The following is a 21346-nucleotide window of genomic DNA, read 5'->3' on the forward strand; positions in this document are numbered from 1 at the left end:
TCAGTTGTTTTATATTTTCATCAACGTATAAATGTATTTTTTCATATGTAGACAGGTTGGAAATGTATAAATTACAAGAATACCTATTGTAGGCCCTTCAAAGTAAGGTAGCAATCCGTCACAAAGTCGCAACCAACAATGCATGGTTTTTGCTCCTACTTTTAAGCCGACGTATAAGGTACCTTATCCTTTACCTAAGTTCCCCTTTTTCACTGCGCTAATGTCACTGACACGAGGTGACTCGAAATAGTCCACCTTCCGAATGTTGGAGACTATCTTGAAGTAATTGGCAATGATTTTGTCGACGTCTTGTCCCTCAAATGTGGTGGCCAACTCATTTTCACAACGCGAAACTACGTTCGTGAGCAGACCTCCGGAGCGAAAGAACGCAATGTTGATTTCTCGTTTGACCCACTTGCAGATCTGATGATGGGTGACTGGCACGAAGAAGTGCAGGATCTCGTAGAAGTGCTCATAACTCTCGGCCATCTTCCGTATCTGAAGTTCACCCAACTTGGGAATGTCCAGATAGTTCCGTCTGATGATATGATATGGGTCGTATTGCTCCGAGAAGTTTAGGAATCGAACTGCCGGCCAGTCGAGATTCAGAAGGGTGTTGTACAGATTCTTTGGGTGACCGAGGATGCCATGGGACACGTCAATTAAGCGGAGCTGCGATCCGGGCACAATGTACTCCAACTCAATCTGAGCAATGCGAAGATCACTGCCCCTATACTTGCGCTTTCCTATCCACAGAATGGGCAAGTCCTCCGTCGCCATGTGCTCCAACTCCTGCACCAGCGGAGAGATCTGGACGCGATAATTGAGGTTCTTGCTGTTCCGGCCGTAGAGAAGACTTCGCTCCGCCTCCGTGAACTCGAGGTACTCAGGGCGGACGGAGACAAAGTACTCCGACCGGAACAGGCGATTCATCTCCATTTCGATGACGAAGTACGCCCGGCGATGCATGCAGATCCAAACAATCTGGATGGCCACAGCCAGAAAATGCTCATGGAAGTACTTATCGTGGATCGTTGCGGATATGTTGGAAATCGGCTTCATGTGGTAGTACTTGGCCATGTCTCCCTCGCCCTTGATAATCTCACAGTAGTTTCGGGCTAACAATATGCGAAAGTGGCTCAGGTAAACGGAATAGGTTTTCTTCATCTCAGTGGTCTGCGCGCTCTGAATTTGGGCCATCTGGCCAGAGAGTTCATCTCTGCGAATCAGCACGAACTCCACCAGGCGTAGGTAGTACTCGAAGTACAATATTAGGGCGTGGAGCACGGACTGCACCGCTGGCTCATGCATGAATTCAATGAACTTGTAGGTTAGAAACTCCTTGGGCATCAGGTAGAGCACCAAATCTCGAATGTCTCTTAGCACCACTGTATCACTGTTGTTGCTCTTGGAGCGCACGTACTCCTGCCGGAAGATAAGCTCCTCCTCCTGGTCGATGGTGCGCAGGAACTTGTAGCCATTGGTGATTATGAAGCGCTCTCTTGCGTTTTCCAGGTCGTTGTGCGCCTGGAAGTTGAGGCAGTCCTTCTCCGAATCCCATGACCACTTGCCGCTGTAGTACTTTGGGGCGTAGTTATCCACATGGACCCTCTTCATCGTAGTCGCGTTGATTAATGAGGATCTGGTTGGGTCTTGTGTTCTTAAAGTGTATTTAGTGCTGTGTACGTGACGAAGTTTAGTGGAATAATGACCATTTCCGAAAGCCCTGAGTGAAGTTTTACTCCCAAGCTCCCACCTACAAAGCCGATACTCTAGAGCGGATACCAATGGCTTTTGTTCATGGCTATGATGCTATCATAGTGCTTTACAACTTAGCGCTCGTTGGGTTTGGTGTATATTTAATAATATGCAAGAAATTGTGATTAAGTTTTAAAATTAGGTTGATTTCTTTGACGACTTAAAAAGGCTATATCGCGATGCAGCACTACTACGATTAGATGAAAGAACCTCCACATCCCTATCATCCTTTCGTATTTTGGACATCATCTTAAAATAGTTGGAAATGATCTGATCGACCCTTAGTCCTGAGGATGTGCTTTCCAACTCCTTTTCACAGCGCGAGATTACGTTCGTGAGCAGACCTCCGGACCGAAAGAACGCAATGTTGATGTCTCGTTTGACCCACTTGCAGATCTGATGGTGGGTGGCTGGCTCATGAACCTTGCAGATCTGGTAGAAATGCTCATATCTTTCGCTCATTGCACGCATCTGAAGCTCACCTATCTTGGGAATTTGCAGGTGAGGTCGCCTGATTATATGGTACGGATCGAACTTCTCCGAAAAGTTTGAGAACCGTACAGCCGGCCAGTCGAGACTAAGAAGCGTGTTGTAGAGATTCTTCGGATGGCCCATGATGCCGTGCGATACATTTATGAAGAGGAGCTGGGATCCAGGCACAATGTACTCCAGCTCAATCTCGGCAATGCGGATATCATTTCCCCTGTACTTGCGTTCGCCTATCCACAAAATGGGCATATCCTCCTCAGGAACCAGCTTAAGTTCCTGGACAAGGGGCGAATCCTGAATGCGATAGTTATAGTTCTTTTTGTTTCTGCCGTAGAGCAGACTGCGCTCCGATTCAGTGAACGTGAGGTATTCAGGGTGGGCGGAAACGAAGTGCTCCGACCGGAACAGGCGATTCATCTCCATTTCGATGACGAAGTACGCCCGGCGATGCATGCAGATCCAAACAATCTGGATAGCCACAGCCAGAAAATGCTCATGGAAGTACTTATCGTGGATCGTTGCGGATATGTTGGAAATCGGCTTCATGTGGTAGTACTTGGCCATTTTGCCCTCGCCCCCGATGATGCGGCAGTAGTTTCGCGCAACAAGCATACGATACTGGCTCAAATATACCGAAAATGTTCGTTTCATATCATTGGTTTGCTCGCTCTGCACCTGACCAAGGGGACCCGACAGCTCATCTCGACGTATAAGTACAAACTCGACCATTCGCAAATAGTGCTCAAAATATATAATCAAGGAGTGAAGCAGTAGGTGCGTTTCCTTCTCGTACATGAACTCAACGAACTTGTAGCTTAGAAATTCTTGAGGCATAAGGTAGAGAACCAAGTTTCTAATATCTCCCACCACCACAACGTCACTATAGTTGCTTTTCGGTAGCACATACTCCTGTCGGAAGATGAGTTCCTCCTCCTGGTCCATTGTGCGCAGGAATTTGTAGCCATTGGTGATAATAAAGCGCTCCCGGGCGTTCTCCAGATCATTATGGGCCTGAAAGTGGAGACAGTCTTTCTCCGAATCCCATGACCACTTGCCGCTGTAGTACTTTGGTGCGTAGTTATCCACATGAACGCGCTTCATTGTGGTTGGTAGTTAAAGGGAGTATAAATTTATAAAAGCAGTGCAAAATTGGTGTCTTCAATGAGAGTACAATGTTTCTATTCCTCAGAATGACTGAAATTTAGATGATGCTTCGACTGTGATCATTTAAAAGATCTGAATAGGTTCCAAGGTGGCGTGATTTTTCTGTCAATCTGTATACACAGGATTAGTATATTCCACTCTGATTTAGGAGTTTCACAGACTGTGCTTAGCATGTTGAGGCGCGACAATGCCGATCCGGTCATCCGGCAGTTTATCCTTCGCACTGCAGTCCTCAATTATCTTGGCAAGAGTCTGCGGGAGCAGTACAATGAATATTGCCTGTTGGGCATCCATCACGAAGAAATAAGCCTGAAGATTGGGAGTGATCAAGAGCTTGCAGCCGAGCCAACTCTTTCTGAGCTATTTGAGATGCAACGGCTGAAGACGACTGCCACCCATCGTCTGCTGATGCGGGAGTACCACGAACTGTTGGCCTACATGATGGACAAGAGTGATCTGTGGGACAGTCCGGAGTACTTCAAGGCCAAGGCGGCCCTTGGGGCGGCTACCCACAATCTACGGGTTTGTGCACCCACCAAACCAATGGACTAAAACCAGTCGGGAGCGCATTTGCCAACGATAGAGAACAATTCCATTCAATCAGTTATATACATACATAGTGAAACGATCCCCGAGCGACTTAACTATTTGTAGAAGGGTATCTCCACGCGTCCGGATTTCGTGTTTACCGCCTCCCAGCAGGTGCACGCAAAGGTGGAGCGGTCCATGTGATCGGTGTACAGTTTCCCCTCCAAGTGATCCATTTCGTGCTGTGCTATCCTGGCATTCCACCCACTCAGAGCCAGTTCGCTTTGTATTCCCTGTTGGTCAAGGCCTGTTAGCTTTACACCTTCGAAACGCTCCACTTCGGCGGAGTAACCTCGCACACTCATGCAGCCTTCTGGATGCTTCAGCTTGGTGTAGTTGGTCACTGTCAGGACGGGATTGATGAGAACCTGTAAAAACCATTGTATCAGAAGGGTTGGGATTCCGAACACAGCTCGCTAGGACCCAAACTCACAGTCAGTGGCAACTCGGACATTTGTCGCGCCTGGTAGACGACCTCGGGCAGCTCCTTTCGGACGCGTCCCTTGAACTCCATGGCTATGATCCTGAGCGATACACCAATCTGGGGCGCCGCAATGCCGACGCATTCGAATTTCCTTAGCACCTTGACCATCCGCTCGACGATGGCCTTGATCTCGGGGCTATCCAGGTGCTCCTTGGGCACCAAAGCCGCCTGTTGCCTCAGAATAGGGTCCCCAATCTGGGTGAAATGGTTGTAGGGCGGCAAGTTGGTGCGCTCCGTGGCCCACAGTTGTTGGTACCACTTCCTGAACGACTGACCTGCGGCAGGACTCGTTCCAAAGGATCGCCCGTGTCCCAGAATCGTTTGGCATACTTTTATCCGAGGATTCAGGCGCATTTTGTGCAACGTTTAACCTCCTTTATTTCAATACTCCGACCAAAATTGTGAGGAAAACACTTATACAACACGGTCATACTGGCCACTAGGGCTGTTGATAATATATCAAAATATCAATATATCGATATTTTTTCTGAAAATTTTAAATTTATATCGTGATATTATCTTTGCCCAAATCGCAGTATCGACGATATTTTCTTGATATTTTCCCTTCGGTCACTCTGATTTCCAAAAAGATACCGGGTAAAAGTGATCGTGTTAAAATGACCATAAGGTATCTGATCACTCCGGGAGCTCAGTGCCTTCAGAGCGATTGGCGTCCGCTATAAAATGTGTAGTCTGTGACGCACGAATGACTGACAGACATAAAATCACTTAACTCGAAGTATTGGAAATAAGTAGCATTAATTTATATAAACACAATCTGTATTAGATATTGAATATCTAGTTAAATAAGAAACATGAAGTTAATAAGAAACTTTTATATTTTTATTGTGGGAAAAAACCAAATTTTATTTGAAAAAAAAAATATATCGAAATTATCAAATATATCTATATTTTTTTATGATATTTTAAATATAATCATCATATCCCTAAAATTTATTTTACTTGAAATATTTTGTGACTCTAAATTAGAAGACATGCCTTACAATCTTCCCTAGAACTAGGGAATTATAGGGCTACAAGAAAATATGTTTCCTAAGCAAATATTAAAAGCGGCTATACCTACGTGTTCCGACAGTAAGTTAAACATTCTTCAGGCTTTAATTAAGACAATTTTTACTTTGTGCAAGTAACACATACACTACATACATACATACATACATACATACATACATACATACATACATACATACATACATACATACATACATACATACATACATACATACATACATACATACATACATACATACATACATACATACATGCATACATACATACATACATGCATGCATACATACATACATGCATGCATACATACATACCTACATACACCGGTACATACACTTCATATACACTATCTCTCACTCTCTCTCTCACTCTCTCACTGCTCGACCGGTAAGAGAGATTACTTGAACTATTTTGCGACTGTAAATTAGAAGACATGCCTTACAGTCCTCACTAGAACTAGTTGGGAATTATAGGGCTACAAGAAAATATTTTTCCTAAGCAAATATTAAAAGCGGCAATAACTATGCGTTACAACAGTAAGTTTGTCATTCTTCAGGCTTTATTTAAGACAATTTTTACTAATAACAATTAATAATAATTATAATAATAATAATAATAAGAATAATTTTATTAATAATAGTCTATTATTTTGAAATAATTATATTAGTGAGTAAAAATAGTGAGGTCTTTAAAGTAAGTAGTAAAAATTGTATTAAATAAAGCCTGAAGCCTGTTTAACTTACTGTTGGAACACATAGTCATTGCCGCTTTTAATATTTCTTTAGGAAACATATTTTCTTGTAGCCCTATAAATCCCAACTAGTTCTAGTGAAGACTGTAAGGCATGTCTTCTAATTTAGAGTAGGGATGTCGTGATATTAAAAAAAAATATCGTATCGATGATCTACTGGCCACCTGACCGGCTAGGGATGTAAAAATGTTTGCTATCGATCTATCGGTGGGTAAACACTTGCAATTTTGCGCGCGTTTTAAAGGACTAAAGTTTGTTGGAAAAGCTTAATCTTTATGGCAAGTGAGCTTAACTTTTGTCTTACATATAGGATATGTTTGTAACATTCTTTTCCATCCGTCAATGCATTACTTTTAGAGGTGTAGTTTATTTTCGAATAATATAGAAATATTGTGTACAAAACGTCATAAGAAAGTGAAAAAACTCCTGGAAATGCATATATTACGTTGAAGTTATAGTGCGTCCTATTCGCAACCAACGGATAGCTTTACTTGTGATACCAAATGGCGGATCGACCCTCAGCCACATTAATTTGCTCCCAGAGAATGCAGTTGAAGGTGGGGAGATCCATCTTATCCACGTAGATAATGCCATTCAGGTGATCCACCTCGTGCTGAGCGATCCGTGCGCTCCAGCCCTCCAGTTCCATTTCCGACGGAGTGCCCAGCTTGCCGATCCCTCGGATCCGGACCTTATCGTACCGCTCCACCTGAGCGGAATAGCCTCGCACACTCATGCAACCTTCGGGATGTTTGTTTACTTGGCTGCTGATTATCTCCAGCTCCGGATTAATGAAGACCTGCAGGCAAATGATTTACGATGATAAATCACGGGATTGGTGATGCACATAAGCAATACATTTGGATGCAAAAATATACTTTCTAAAACTCACACATTCATTAAACTACCTTAATGTATATAACACATTTTCCTAAAGTGAAAAGTACATTTTTACTTACGGCCAAGGGCAGAGTGGACATCTTGCGCTCCTCGTAGATTTCCGGCTTGAATTGCTCTTGCTTTCCCTCCCGGAACTCCATAACGATAATGCGCAGCGGTATTCCAACTTGGGGCGCAGCCACGCCCACGCAATCGTAGTGACGTAACACCTTCACCATTCCGTCAATAATTTGGTTGATCTCCATACTGTCGATGTCCTCGGGCGGAACCTCTTCGGCCCTTTGCCGCAGTACAGGATCCCCGATTTGGGTAAAATGACGATACGGCGGAGCGGACATGATTGCGGTCGGAAGATGTGCCACTCTACTGAACCGAGTCTATCGAGCAACTACTGCACTACTGCTGTCGAGGTGGGCAGATTTTGAAACGATAGCCTTATCTGCGGATCAGCTGATCTGCCATTTGAAACAGTGGGAGCGAAAAGTATACGGCTCGCATTTCTAAGCGGAAATATGCACCTTAACATGTGCTAATAACATTATAAAAAACTATCAACATTAGACATATTTTTAAGATGCCAAGAATGCAAGACTCATAAGTATTTTATTCACGAAATTATAATTTTGAATTATTTGGCCATTTACCCATCAATCGAAATAGTATTCCTGGGGCGTATTCTTCTGGCGTGGCGAATTGAAGCCCCCGATGCGCGAGGAGGTGATGCTGATGTTGTCCACTTCATATGGCGATCCCTTGCGCAGCCTGGACTTCACCTTGAAGTAGTTCGAGATGACCTGGTCGACCTTGGTGACCGGTACCTTTTCGGCCAGTTCCTTCTCGCACCGGGACACCACGTTGGTGAGCAGCAGCCCCCCAGAGCGATAGAACTGGACGAGCTTGTCCCGCTTGAGCCACTTCCTCAGGATCTGCAGGCTGTGCGGCTCGTAGATGCGATATACCTTGTAGAAGTGCTCGTAGTTTTCGCTCATCTTGCGCACTTTCAAGGCATCGATCCTGGGAATATCCAGATGCGGCTGGCGCATGATGTGGTACGGATCGTAGCCCAGCGAAAAGTTAGAGTAGCGAACTGTGGGCCAGTCCAGGTCGAGAATGGTGTTGTACAGATCCTTTGGATGTCCCAGTATGCCGTGTGCCACATCGATCATACGCAGTTGTGGTCCCGGCACAATGTACTCCAGCTCCATCTCGGCAATGCGCCTGTCGTTGCCTCGATACTTGCGCTCGCCAATCCACAGGATGGGCATGTCCTCCTCCTCCACGTGCTCCAACTCCTGGACGAGCGGCGATACCTGGGTGCGATAGTTGACGATCCTATGGTTACGGCCATACAGTAAACTCCGCTCCGCCGGCGTAAAGCTTAGATACTCCGGACGTGCCATAACGAAGTGGTCGGACCGAAAAAGACGGTTCATCTCCATCTCAATGACGTTGTACGCACGGCGATGCATGCAGATCCAAACGATCTGGGTCATCACGGCCAGGAACTGTTCGTGGAAGACCCGGTCGCGACTGGTATCCGAAATATTGATAATCTCCTTCATATGGTAGTACTTGGACATGTCACCGTCTCCCTTCAGGATTACGCTGTAGTTGCGGGCCACCAGGAGTCGATACTGGCTGAGATAGATCGAGAAGGTCTTCTTCATATCGATGGTCTGATCGCTTTGGATCTGATCGGCCAGCTCATCGCGTCGCACCAGCACAAACTCCACCATCCGCAGGAAGTACTCGAAGTAAATGACGAGCGCATGGATCAGACGGTGAACCGCCGGGCGGTGCATGAACTCCACGAACCGGTAGGTCAGGAAATCGCTTGGCATCAGGAAGAGAACCAGGTCGCGGACGTCGTTGATCACCAAGGTGTCAAAGTCATAGGTGCCCGTATCCCGCACATAAGCCTGCCGGAAGATGAGCTCCTCCTCCTGGTCGATTATGCGCAGGAACTTGTAGCCATTGGTGGTGATGTAGCGCTCCCTGGCATCCTCCAGATCGTTGTGCGGCTCGAATTCCAGGCAATCCTTTTCGGTGCTCCAGGACCACTTGCCACTGTAGTACTTCGGTGTGTAGTTGTCCACATGTACTCTTTTCATGGTTTATATATTTTTTAATATTTTAAAATATAATTATGTTTTTTTTAAAGTTTTTTGATGTCATGCGTTTCTATATTAGTTTCTATCGTTAGTTGTAAAATGTATACAAAGTTAACTGACAGGATTTAAAATGAATTTTGATCACAGCACTCGCAGACATGAAATTAGGCTTTCAAACCTCATGCTTTTAAAATAACTTCTCAGCTTGTTAGGGGCTTATATTATTGTATATTTGATTGTATTTGTGGACAAGTAAGTAAACATAAGGGGCCACTATTAGCTTCTTCAACATCTTTTGGTAGGCAAAATTCCTTTTATCAAAGAAGCTAAGAGAGTGCTTGAATCCTTAAGCTTTTTGTTTATAGTCAACATTTGTCTAGAAACACGGGCAAAGCTTCCATGTTTTTTATTGCAGCATTTGGGACTCCGGCTTAACTTTGGCTTTAGGTTTAAATAAATTATTTGCTGTTTTCAGGCTTAAAAGATTACACCAGACTTACTAAACTTTAAGCGTAGGTGTCTGCACTCGTTTCATTGTTTCTTTTAAAAGCATTACTTGACTGCTTGACTGCTTGACTGCTTGACTTTAACAACGTAATGATATTCCACTTTAATTTTGTTGGGCAGATGCCAGACGCAGATTAATATTGAGTAAATGTCTGTTTATGCTTTTCAAGTGACACATTTAAGTGGTGCTTTCAGACTAACTGAAAAACAACTTGGACTTCTAGATAGAAACTAATGTGCAGCTCCCACAACTTAAGGAACTTAACTCGTTGGAATCGGATGATGAGGGCTCAACACAACAGAGAAGACCAACTTTTGTTATTTGCAGCATTGTTGTCTTTGACGTGTTGTAAACCACCGTGCTGCAATTCCAGAACTAGTTAAAACGCCGTTGAGCACTTAACGCTTGAAGAGCTCACATAAAAATAGGTGGACCGCCTGCCTTCTGGTTTGAATATTTCCCATGGCTGGAATGTTTTTAATTCTCTGTGCATTGGGAATCGTAGCTCAAAGTCTTAATGAGTGTTAGGCTTGTTTTTAAATTACTTGGAAACGGACAAGGACACTGCTCAGCTTGTTGTTGTTCTTCGGAAAGGGCTTAACACAGATGAAAAAGAAAAGGAAAAATGTTGGACATAATTAAAGATAACCTTTGGGAGAAACGAAAAAGAAACGTAAGAGAAATCATAATCATGAAGAGAAAATTCAATGAGTTTTGGGTTTCCTTTGAGATGGCCCTAATGTTTATTTTATGTAGAACCACGTTATGTTTCTTCAGGTAGTCTTTTATCTTGCACCGTCATTTTTAGCTATATGTTAATGGGAACAAATTCTTATACACTTTGATCACGTTTATAAAAAGTAATTTCAAAGTGCAATTGTTTAAACAAGCGATTCCGATCAACCTGAGTTCCCGTTAACTGTGTACGAAGTACACAATTCAGTTACTTATGCATAAATAAGCATTTAAATGTGCTATCCTCCCACGCATAAATAATTTAAACGCATGTGAGTCGTCCCGAGTGTTGTCATAAAAATAAATTGCAATTAATACTCGATACGAAATCAACAGCCAGAACAGGTGCTAAAAATTGCCTTTAATCATATTGTTGAATGTGGAAGCGAGTGCCGTGGCACATCACGTATACGCAATGTGGTACAGCAGGCAACAGCACAAAAGTGAAGTCAGGAGAAGGAAGGGAAAACCAGGAGAGGCATGAAAATCCCAAAAAGAGCTGGAAACCCGGCAATTGCAACAGCTACAGAAACTCATCCAAGTGTAACTCCCTGCCTTGTCGCCTGAAATCGGGCTTTGTCCTCCGTTCACCTGGCATCTTGAATGGCTCAGTCGGCGGCATTTATGGCAGCATTTATGGTAGCCTTGGTTTTGGCCCCAGCTAGAGGCTGCTCCTACCATCGTTGGCAAAAATTTATTAGCCCGCTGATTTATTTGTTCAATTGCATGTCGCACGGTTGGAAGGTCACGGTAGGATTCTGATGGGGGCACGTGCCACATAAGGCATATTTAATGTCTTGCCACCGAATGGCGTTTTAAATTGAACCTTTTTGGGGTGGGTAAGTGTTCCAAAGGGTTCAAATATTCCTTTCTATATTTACCCAGCCACATACACGTATGTCCTGCTCTATTCTATATCTAGAAATATGGTTTTAAATAATTAACCTTCTTTGAGCACACTTGGCCAGCTCGCATGTCCGTGGTAATTATCTTCCCATGAATGCTTATACGGAGCCCTATTGTTAACTTTCAAGGCTAAAGACTTGACTTGGCTTGACATAAGCTGACACCCTGATTAGGTAGGTGGAATGTGGAACATTCAGAACCCTCTAATTGCCAAAAGTATGCCAAGTTATTATTAATAGAATGCAAGGTATCTATTAAGTATTATTGTTGCTCAAATGCACAAGGATCCGCCAGTTCAATCAATCAGCCATACATCGTTGATGGCACTTATATTTTGAGCCTTTGTCATGACAACCTGAGATGGACGTTTTAATTGGTTCAATAAGTAACGACATTTCAACCAGGCCAAGTAACTTAATGGAAGTCATTAAAATTTAATTACATTTGCATTTTAGGTGAATTTTCTAGGGCATAATTAAGGTTGGCTTTTCAAAGAAAACTGAAATGAAACCAAAATTGGAAAATGAAAAAAGTAAATGTGCTTACTGATGGTAATTTATATACTCGTAGTTTTCATATATTTATATAAATATATTAAAACCATTAATTTTCCTGATAATAAGTGCAATTCTTTCGCATCAATAAATCTTTTGTACAGTTCACAGCTTAGGTCAACTCATTCGAGCGTCAATAGAATCCGATTGTCCTTCTAATTGGATTTACTATGACTTCCTTGGGCGCACTTCCGATCAGAATTTGGCATTCTGTTCGTGTTGTGGTTTTTGCTGGCTATTGGCCCTGTCAGTTTAAATCTCTCAAAAGTTATTGTTGTTGTGAGTGGCAGGCTGGTTGATAGGCATTTGTAGGACTTTTAATGCCAAAGCCTATTATGACAGCAAACTGGGCTAATAATATCGAATATGCCAAATTTCCTGATGCCGACATTTGTGTAAGCAAGGTCTTGGATAAATACGTACTTTGTCTTCGATTATTGGGGATTAGATAGCAGGCGAACAAAGCAAAGAACGTATTCTAAAGAAAGCCAGGTAATATGCCATCGCTTGGATTCCTCTCTTCCAGGCGAGACCGCAAAGTTTTTTGGCCGACTCATGTTTATTTAATGCCTGCCTTTGTTGTTTGGCTTTTGGCCGTGTTTGCCAATGTTTCTGCACGTGCTGGCTTTTCAGCGGCAAAGCCTAATTAAAATTCACTAAAAGCCTCAGCCACAAAATGGCCCAATAAGTTGGCCCACAGCGCACACAGAGCGTCAGAGCTAAATACATATGTAAACACATCATCAGGTGCAAAGGTGGGCCATCTTAATGAGTCTGGTGACAACGCAGCACGTGTCATTGATTAGCACTTGAGTCCTGGCCACCATTCCCATGATTCCCATTTAATATGCATGAGTCGGACGAGGCAGCACTGCAGACTCTCCGGAGTGGTTTCATTAGGAGAATCATATGTGCAGTCGATTCGTTATTCCATCACAGATCAGCACCTGAAAGTATTATTGAACTGGTTTCGTTTCAGTAACAGCACATAATCTAAATTGTAACGTAACACTTTTTTCCCACAGTACACTCGACGCCTTGTTAATCAAATATATTCATATTTAATATACATGTTCATAGCACCCAGCAGGTGCCCACAAAGGGGGTGGTGGTATCAACGCGGAGGAAGATGAGCAAGCCAAATATCCAACCCCGTGCGTCGACGGGTCAACGCAAATCGACTGGCCCGAGGTCAAGTCTGCCACCCAAGCCCACTCATGCCGCTCCCACTCCCGATCCACCGCCGCCACCTGCGACGCCGCCACCTGCGAAAACACCTAGTGAATCCATGGCCTGGTTGAGAACAGCCATATCGTCAGGTCCTTCCCAGCATCGCTCCTTGGTGGACGTGAGAAGGAAACACATCGGCTGGGTCTACGCCATCCACACGGTTCTGTCGGCACTCGCGGTTGTTCAGCTTGTGACCCTGCGGCTGTGCAATCAGGACTTCTCGGAGCTGATCAGCCCATCGGTGCCCAGCTTCGTGTGGCTGCTTCTGGCCCTCGGATGTGTGCTGATCATGGGCTTCGTGTACGTGGCCAGCCAGTGTCCGTGCAATGGCCTCCTGGCCATTGTTGTCGTGGAGGTGATGGTCATCTTTGTGAATTGCCACCGGTGGGCGCGGCTATCGATGAGCTGGATGGCTGGTGTCCTCGCCATCGTACTGGTCCTGAACGTCTTGCTCTACATGATGGGTATCTATCTGCCGCTAAAGCTGCTGCCCGGCACCATCTTCATCCTCGTCCTCACATTGTGTTGCATAGTGATTGTCGTTTCGATCTACTTGATTGTGTATCTGAACGGCAATCGCTATATGATGCGATACGTGTCGATGGTCAGTCTGATCTACGTGGCTACCCTCGTGCTCTTCACCATCCCCGTCATCCACCAGCGAAGATTCGAGCAAGCGGATCGCACGGAATTCGTCCTGCAGGCCACCGTTCTGGCCATGCTCTTCGTCTATATGATTCACCCGCTGTCCACGATGGTGCGGTTTGGCCAGTTTCTGGTGGATCATTTATAATATAAAATTGTTGCAAGTGTAGTATCTATAATATAAGCTAGGAAATGTAACATCTGTCGTTAACTATTACAAATCCAACGATTCAGAGCAGCATCCTTTTGAGTTGGAAATATACAAGTGCAGAGCTTATACGTTCCATCATGCTTTTATAGTTCCGTGATTTTTCACGTATTTATTCTTATTTGCCGACGTGTGCAGTTGTTTTGGCCAACATTGGCAATCCTTTAGGCCGCCGGACTTGGTTCGAAATCCGGTTATCGAACTCTCATGTTTGCATGGGTACAAGTATCTATGAAGTGTGTGTGGGTGTAGATGCTCTTAGCGCCAAGATCCTTTTGTGGCCATTCCGTGTTTTATCTAAGTCCTTCCAGCCGATTACACAAACAGGCGGACAAAGGGAAACGAAAAGGACCCGCGGCAGAAATGAAAGTAAAATAAATAATTCCCAAAGACCACCCATATTTTTACGTATTTGTCCATCTTAGCCCTTTGCAGTGCAAAGATATTTTTGGATTTTCCTTCGTTTGTTCACTTCAATGAATCTGAATTTTTGGGCCACTCAAAGTTGTATATTCAGTTTGGGTTCAACTTATGCTAATTTCATAAATTCGCCTTCCCCAGAATCGCTTTTAACTCTTTAAAAATAGTTTGCCACCAGCAATGGCAGCAGGATAATGGCCTCCAGAGGGTCTATTTTCACAGACAAGAGTTTTGGTTGTGTACTGAACCACAAGTTGGACATTAAAATGCAGTGCAAGGGCATTGTTTTTCCGCCGGCTGTGGATGTACAACTGTGCGAGCTTCTGTGAGTCCAAAAAACGCATGGAATTTTATAGAAGGTCTCAAAATATTTTCAAATAAAATGCTGGCACAGGTCTTTACGTCGCTTTAAATGGACGCTGAGGCTAGTTTCATTAAAAACATATGTGTATGTCCAATATAAAACACGGACGGGCTAAAATTTCCTGTTTTATGCTTACTAATTTATTGAGCAAACACACAACCATATTATTCAAAGTCATGAAGATAGATTGTCCAAAGCGGATCGAAAAACATTGTTCAATGATTAACTTGACATCAACATGGTCGTTATTATCACCAAAGCAATGTGCTGAATGAGTTAAAATTAATCATTCGGCTGCAATGAATTCTTTGTCTCGAGCCTTTGTTCTGCACATGTGACATCTGTGGAATGTCGTACATTTGGTTGAAAAGCCCTTTATCCCTTTATATGCCATTATGCAAAGTTTTTTGCGGCTGTTCTTGTGACTCTGAATAACGAGAGGCAAATCAGCCGAGACATCAAATTAATTCACGAAATTGTCCATTTGTTCAACATGTTCTGACCGAGATGCGTTGGCCAAAAGCGGATTTGGTCGGAATCTACGGCAATTTGTTTCACAAGTGCCGGACTCAATCAAGCGGACCATGCCAGCCAGTGATGCCAACAGGTAATTTGCAAAAAAGGTGTAATTTACAAAAAGATACCATTAATTTAAAACCTCACAATGTGTTGCATAATAGTGAGGTTTTAAATTAATGATATCTATGCACCTTTTTGTAAATTCAAAAACAAAATTCGAAACAAAAAGTAATAAAACAACATTTATAAAACCCCAAAGTATACCTGAACAGAAATTTCCGCACCAGAAGAGTCGTGTTATGTTGTCGGATCTTCTGCGAACAGGATTCCTTTCCCATTGACAACGCATGGGATTCAGCGCAAGAATGCCGTGAAATCAACTTTGCGACGGAATAAGCCAACGGCAGGAATACGGAGGAAGGGTGCCCAACTTGGGTCCCAGGAGGCGGATGGCATAAAAAGTGGAACACGTCAATAGTTTCCAGATGTCTGGCGAGGGCAGGACTTCGAGGAGGGTGTTGAGTTCTTTACCAGTCCTGGGTCTGGGTGAGTTGAAGAAAGTTGCCAACTATTCGACAAAAGTCGGAATTCCTCGAGACAGATGCAGTAGCTTGTAGACGAAAGCTGAAAGTCACTTTCTCCTCGGGGCATTAGCTCCGCAGGGAAACTACTTTGACTTCAAAAAGTATATCTTTAAATCATTTACATAGGTTATGGCGTGCTCCTTTGTAAAATGTTTGCTTAATATTTTTGAAGGAGCAAAACACACTTGCTAAGAACCGCTTGGGGTTCTCTTTGCCCACAAGTTTTCGGTGATAATTTCATTAGATTTGTGCAAATGTTATCAATACGAATTAAGCTCTGCCCTCTTGAGCAAACCAAACTTTGTTAATATACGTGTATATCGAAACTTTGTGCAATCTAAATTTAGATGGCAGCGAAACATCATTTACGCAGTACAATTAAAACTTTAACGATTATATGTTTGTCTTGCCAAATTGATGCGCGCCAAACTTTTCAACTACCAAAATGCCATGGCCTTTAAGCGTTCCTAATGCCTTTCCTATTCCTTGGGAATTCGTAGGCGCATTCAGGATTCCCAACATGAATATCAATATTGACTTCAACTTTCCGTACTGTGCGAATGCCGCAGGCGACTTCTGGGTCTCCAGTTCAGGCCATTTAATTGCGAGACTCTTACGTCGAGCGAAGCACTTCGAGCACTTCGAGCACTTCGAGGAACCGCCATCTGGGCTGGCTTCCCCTTGATAAATGAGCTTAATCAGCTGTAGGCAGGCACTCAGCTGCTCCTCCCACCTGGCAGGTGAGATTTGCCGAGGATTGGCGACAAGTCCCGATACTGGGTCTGACAAATTAAAACACTCCTGCCAGTCGAGAGGCTTAAATAAGGCCAGGCCCGGTACATTTTGTCATTTTATTTGTTTGACTTCGGCAGGCAAAGTTAAATAAAAACTCAGTTGCTGCCAGGGGCAAATACGCTCATCATTGACGTCAGAATAAGTTGAGGATCTGATTTAATCCTGTTGTGAGTGCGGCTTAGCTGAAAACTTCTAAAGCAATGTTCATTTTTGTTGTGGAGTGTAGAGTGTGATAAGGCAAAACAGTGTGCCATATGGCAATAATTTAACCGAACTTTGTACCCTTTAGGTTTCATTTTAAAATACATAATGCAAGATACCCTATACAAAGATTATGCTTCCATAAACCTGCAGGAAAAGACTCCTCGGACTCTTTTAATTATAATTACAGTTTAACTTTAATGAGTTCACCCCTCGCAAAACGTAGTAAAACGTGTCATATTAAATCTACTGTGAACACCGCATTGAGTCCAATTAGCAAACTTTATGTTCCAGAGCACTCGTAATTTTCGACGCCTTTTCCCCCTTTACCAGCTACCAGTTAACCAGTTCACCAGTTCACCAGTTTACCAGTTTCGAGTTGTCAACGGCTGCCCCAAGAAGTATGCAACAAGTTCTGCGAATGGGCTCAGTGAACTTTGCTCCTTTGACTTTGACCCTTGGTTTTCACGAGCGCTGTCATGGACAGCTTAACTCAACTATTTCTGTAGTGGTCGCCACGTTCCCCAACTGACCAAAAATACAACTTAATGGCTTGACATCATCTAGGGGAAATTAGTTTTAGCCGGAGCGAAACCACAATTTGTGCAACAGCCGCTGCCGTTTTGGGGAGTTGGCCCATGAAGCATGAAGCACTAATTTGACAGCCAGCCAGGATGGAGAAAGTGAAATAAACTTGCCCGATGGGATTTAATTAAGCACTGCCGGGCGGAGATTCGTTGTTTATGTATGGGATTGTGGTGTGCCGATATGTGGGTCCAATCCGGATCTCGGTACCCCGGTACCCTGATCCATTTCGCTCTTTTCGGAACGACCTTGTTGACATTCGGGAGATGGCAGCTTTATTTAGCCGTGTACTTCAGATATGCCATGCTGTTGTGGCTTAATTGATGGCCGGATAGATGGTGGTATTCCGTGATGCCAATCCTGTCCTTTGCAGGCCAACTTTAAATTTGGTATGGCTTCACAGCCGGAAAAGGTAAAAAGTTTCTGCAATTTGCGGTCCTTTTGATACAAAATTGATTAAATTTATCAGATTTCAGTAGCACTTTTAGTGAACATCATTATATGGCTATTTATATACTTATTGATCAATAAACAAAAACCTTTCTTTACGGACTAATTATACATATAATTCAGCTAATTACGAACCCCACTGAAAGTCATTTAAAGAACATGCCACGCAGCCTCCCATTTCTGAATTGTATGTTTGCTAATTTACAAACACATGCATATCAATTGAGTTAGTGTTGCGGGTGTTGCAAAATAATAAGTGCCAAGTGTGTGCCATTGTCCCCCACTCACCCCACATAAGTGTTATATTCACACCAAGAAAGGACCTGGTCGAGACTCGGCCACTAACACCACAAACGTGTGCAGAGTTCCCCGGCGGGCGGTCCATTGAGTTTATATGTGCCCCAGGCGCACTCAATGGGGTGGCAGCATATTAATTTTGTTTGTTTTATTTCAATTTCGGAACGTACTGGGCCGTCTAAATGCCGCTGGAAGTGTTGGTAATTGCCCCCACTTATGGCCAAAACGGACGGAAGGCCATGGGGGTTTTATACCCTTTACTCGTAGAGTAAATGGGTATGCTAGACTCGTTGAAATGTATGTAACAGGCAGAAGGAAGCGTTTTTTTAAAATTTAATTTGATTTAATTCTTTGAATATACCCAAAAGAATGTCGAACCTTCTCCCGCTAGCTGAGTAATGGGTATCTGATAGTCGAGGAACTCGATTAAAGCATTCTGTCCTATTTTTTGTGATGGGAAATCCGGTCCGGAAGGATCCGGTCTTTCTTCAAACTGCCAGCGGGCGTTCTCAACATAAATGTTCAAGTTGAACCTTTTAATTAAAGACTGACTGACACAAAAGTAAGTATACTATTACGCATAAATAAAATACAAATCAAAACCAAGATTTAATTATACTCAGTACACACTTTAAGCACTTTAAAAGACTAATATCCAAAAACCTTACCTTTTTATTGTAAGCCCTCAAGGCTTATCCATAAAACGTCTCTCGAGGTACGAAGCAATATCGAAAATCGGAAACTACTTCACTATTTTCAATAAGCGATGTCATGGTGTCGTCTGGAACGCCAGAGAAAGTGCCTGATGCTTGACAATAAGCGATGACATATTTACTTTTTGGGAATTCCACAATGAATCGGGAATCTCAAAGCAAGTCCTTTCATCTCGCCACCAGCAAGGTGTATTGACTGCAGTTGTGGAACCTCTTAGGACTAGAAATGAGTTTTTGGCGCTGAAGCTCCAGTGTCAATCGCATTTCACGTCAGTCGGCGATAAGCTGATTAATTGTTAAGCATTTGAATGCCTCTAAGATGACAGCTGATTCGCCGGTGACAAATCGCATAAACATGTACGAAATACATAAAAAGTCGTTATATATTTTCCTAGCGGGCCACGTGACGTATGCGCAATGTGCAGCCGTCTGTTTAATGATGCGCCAGCTTAATCCTGGCACACACTCACACACGCACACTTGAAACACATACAGGGGCGCTGGAAGGACATCGCAATGTCAGCAGCTGTCAGACTCGTTTTGAAGTTTTATATTTCATCAAATGCTGCCACATGGCGCTCCAGGATCAGGGTTTTCCAACTCCGCAGCGATGCAAAGATTATCAAGTTGTCAGACCCAGGAACATGCATTCTCATTGTCTGCGTGCGAGTTAATCAAAAGATTTACCGAAGCGTCGGCTGTTGCAAACAACTAGGACCAAAAATTTAATTAAATACTCTCCTCGGTCTGTGACCCAAAAATAAAAACGCGCCACAATGTTGGGGGATTGCAAGGTGTTGATACTCACTACCACAGATTTTAATTATGTAGGACACAAAGATATTACATCTTTTCCGAAACACATGACAAGTAGTTCACTTTCAAATCACATTTTAAAACATAACTTTTTAGATATAAGTAAAAACTTCTCGATAATGTTTTTATTACCTATTTGTTATTAGAGCTCAGTTTTATACTCTTTAAAGTCCCTCTTCAACATTTTAAATACAACTTTTTATAGCTCATAAAATGCAAATTCCTAGATCCCTTGGAGCTGATTCGGTATACATTACAGGGTAGCGAAATAGAAAAAGCAGCCTAAAATAAATCACTAAGGACGAAAAAGAAGAAAAGAAGAATGAGAAGGGAAAACAGCAACAATGGGAAGGGAAAACTGCTGAACATTTTATCTCTTGGTCTTTGTCGTCTTCAGTCGCTTTGCTTTGCGCGAATTTCGCGCTTGTTAAACATTTACTCGCTTGGCTGCAACTGTCGGCAACAATGCAATGTCCGTCCGACTGGCACGCCCACGCAGCCGCCCACAAGAAAACTAAGGCCCTCCAACAAACCCGATTTGATAAGGGCCAAGAATAGTCCATAAATTTCCATTGGCCATGACTGAGGGAAAAACGAAGTCGGAAATCATAAATGAAATTGTTTGCTGCCATTGGCAAATTGCAAGAATATTGCGGTATTTTAAGGAGAGGAACAGAATAGAATTATAATATTATAAATAATTTACTTCAATATGATTTTGCGCTAATAGGTTATATATATTATATATATATTTATTTATTATCGCTTTATCCAAAGTAAAGATTAAATCATATATAATATATCTACCAATTATGTTTGCAAGCCATATATATTAGTATAATTTAAGACTTAAGTCTTCGCTAGAAAATATATCACAATAAAGAGTATCAACGAACACTATATTTTTTTCTCAGTGATAACTGCGCCCAAGATAAAGTTTTCTTTCTTTGGCTATTGTGGTTGGAGGTCCTCCTAGTTCTGAGGTGGTGTTTAAGTTATTTGTTGCCAACCTCGACCACTTTATGATTAATTGCTGATACCAGGTTCGCCCACAAAACAACTGTCACAGTTTCGAAGAGCAAACGACCTTAAAAACACATATAATGCCTTGGTCCGAAAGTAAGTCCGCCATGAAAGTCAACCGTACGGAATAATCAAGTGTAAACAAAACGTGCAGAATTTTGGAAAAGGCGAGAACTGGATTTTATGCTGCATCTGCAACTTTCCTCTCGAGATGCCACCGCGCGTCCTCATCAGATGGAATCAGATGGAATAGCATAGGACATGGGATGCGATGCGTCAGGCATGTGTGTCCGTGTTGATGAGGTGCCAACTTGTGTCAGGAAAACTCGAAATGAATAACTGCTAACAGCGCTCGGTGTTTGCTCACCCCTTTGCTTTTGACTGCACCGGACGCAGGAGGGCAAAGGATCTGCGATGGGAGAGCTGCTCCGGGGTGGAGAATCGTGTGTAAATATTAATGAAATAAATCTAGATGCTAGCTACTCGTTTTCCAGCACTCGCCAAAACTATCTACTCGTG

General features: G+C 43.1%; 7 protein-coding genes across 7 annotated transcripts; 2 read left to right on the forward strand and 5 right to left on the reverse strand.

The window, feature by feature from the left end:
- Positions 1–32: 32 nt before the first annotated feature.
- LOC6551975 lies at positions 33–1801 on the reverse strand. Its single transcript, XM_001980624.3, has one exon. The coding sequence runs from the start codon at positions 1615–1617 to the stop codon at positions 184–186; it is 1434 nt and encodes a 477-aa protein (XP_001980660.1). The 5' UTR covers positions 1618–1801; the 3' UTR covers positions 33–183.
- LOC6551974 lies at positions 1770–3452 on the reverse strand. Its single transcript, XM_001980623.3, has one exon. The coding sequence runs from the start codon at positions 3346–3348 to the stop codon at positions 1897–1899; it is 1452 nt and encodes a 483-aa protein (XP_001980659.1). The 5' UTR covers positions 3349–3452; the 3' UTR covers positions 1770–1896.
- Positions 3453–3503: 51 nt separating this feature from the next.
- On the forward strand, positions 3504–4035 carry LOC6551973. Its single transcript, XM_026983845.1, has one exon. The coding sequence runs from the start codon at positions 3583–3585 to the stop codon at positions 3961–3963; it is 381 nt and encodes a 126-aa protein (XP_026839646.1). The 5' UTR covers positions 3504–3582; the 3' UTR covers positions 3964–4035.
- LOC6551972 (peptide deformylase, mitochondrial) lies at positions 3981–4946 on the reverse strand. Its single transcript, XM_001980621.3, has 2 exons — positions 4433–4946; positions 3981–4367 (listed from the first exon to the last, which is right to left on the reverse strand). Exons 1-2 carry the CDS (start codon positions 4835–4837, stop codon positions 4056–4058), a joined length of 717 nt encoding a protein of 238 aa, XP_001980657.1. The 5' UTR covers positions 4838–4946; the 3' UTR covers positions 3981–4055.
- Positions 4947–6610: 1664 nt separating this feature from the next.
- On the reverse strand, positions 6611–7588 carry LOC6551971 (peptide deformylase, mitochondrial). The gene is made up of 2 exons (XM_001980620.3): positions 7223–7588; positions 6611–7062 (listed from the first exon to the last, which is right to left on the reverse strand). The coding sequence occupies exons 1-2, from the start codon at positions 7499–7501 to the stop codon at positions 6751–6753; spliced, it is 591 nt and encodes a 196-aa protein (XP_001980656.1). The 5' UTR covers positions 7502–7588; the 3' UTR covers positions 6611–6750.
- A 159-nt stretch (positions 7589–7747) lies between these two features.
- LOC6551970 (protein phosphatase 1 regulatory subunit 36) lies at positions 7748–9379 on the reverse strand. Its single transcript, XM_001980619.3, has one exon. The coding sequence runs from the start codon at positions 9272–9274 to the stop codon at positions 7811–7813; it is 1464 nt and encodes a 487-aa protein (XP_001980655.2). The 5' UTR covers positions 9275–9379; the 3' UTR covers positions 7748–7810.
- Positions 9380–12992: 3613 nt separating this feature from the next.
- Positions 12993–14050, forward strand: LOC6551969. The gene has a single exon (XM_001980618.3). It carries the CDS (start codon positions 13107–13109, stop codon positions 13998–14000), a length of 894 nt encoding a protein of 297 aa, XP_001980654.1. The 5' UTR covers positions 12993–13106; the 3' UTR covers positions 14001–14050.
- The last annotated feature ends 7296 nt before the right edge of the window (positions 14051–21346 follow it).

The sequence above is a fragment of the Drosophila erecta genome, unplaced genomic scaffold, assembly GCF_003286155.1.
Source record: "Drosophila erecta strain 14021-0224.00,06,07 unplaced genomic scaffold, DereRS2 tig00000000-arrow-pilon, whole genome shotgun sequence".
Lineage (NCBI taxonomy): Eukaryota > Metazoa > Arthropoda > Insecta > Diptera > Drosophilidae > Drosophila > Drosophila erecta.

Excerpts from the sequence above, each read along its gene's own strand:
- LOC6551975 (XM_001980624.3), bottom strand. The coding sequence starts at position 1,617 with ATGAAGAGGGTCCATGTGGATAACTACGCCCCAAAGTACTACAGCGGC.
- LOC6551974 (XM_001980623.3), bottom strand. The coding sequence starts at position 3,348 with ATGAAGCGCGTTCATGTGGATAACTACGCACCAAAGTACTACAGCGGC.
- LOC6551973 (XM_026983845.1), top strand. The coding sequence starts at position 3,583 with ATGTTGAGGCGCGACAATGCCGATCCGGTCATCCGGCAGTTTATCCTT.
- LOC6551972 (XM_001980621.3), bottom strand. The coding sequence starts at position 4,837 with ATGCGCCTGAATCCTCGGATAAAAGTATGCCAAACGATTCTGGGACAC. Across the intron at positions 4,368-4,432 it reads TGTCCGAGTTGCCACTGACT|GTTCTCATCAATCCCGTCCT; the intron begins GTGAGTTTGGGT and ends TGGTTTTTACAG.
- LOC6551971 (XM_001980620.3), bottom strand. The coding sequence starts at position 7,501 with ATGTCCGCTCCGCCGTATCGTCATTTTACCCAAATCGGGGATCCTGTA. Across the intron at positions 7,063-7,222 it reads TGTCCACTCTGCCCTTGGCC|GTCTTCATTAATCCGGAGCT; the intron begins GTAAGTAAAAAT and ends ATTTGCCTGCAG.
- LOC6551970 (XM_001980619.3), bottom strand. The coding sequence starts at position 9,274 with ATGAAAAGAGTACATGTGGACAACTACACACCGAAGTACTACAGTGGC.
- LOC6551969 (XM_001980618.3), top strand. The coding sequence starts at position 13,107 with ATGAGCAAGCCAAATATCCAACCCCGTGCGTCGACGGGTCAACGCAAA.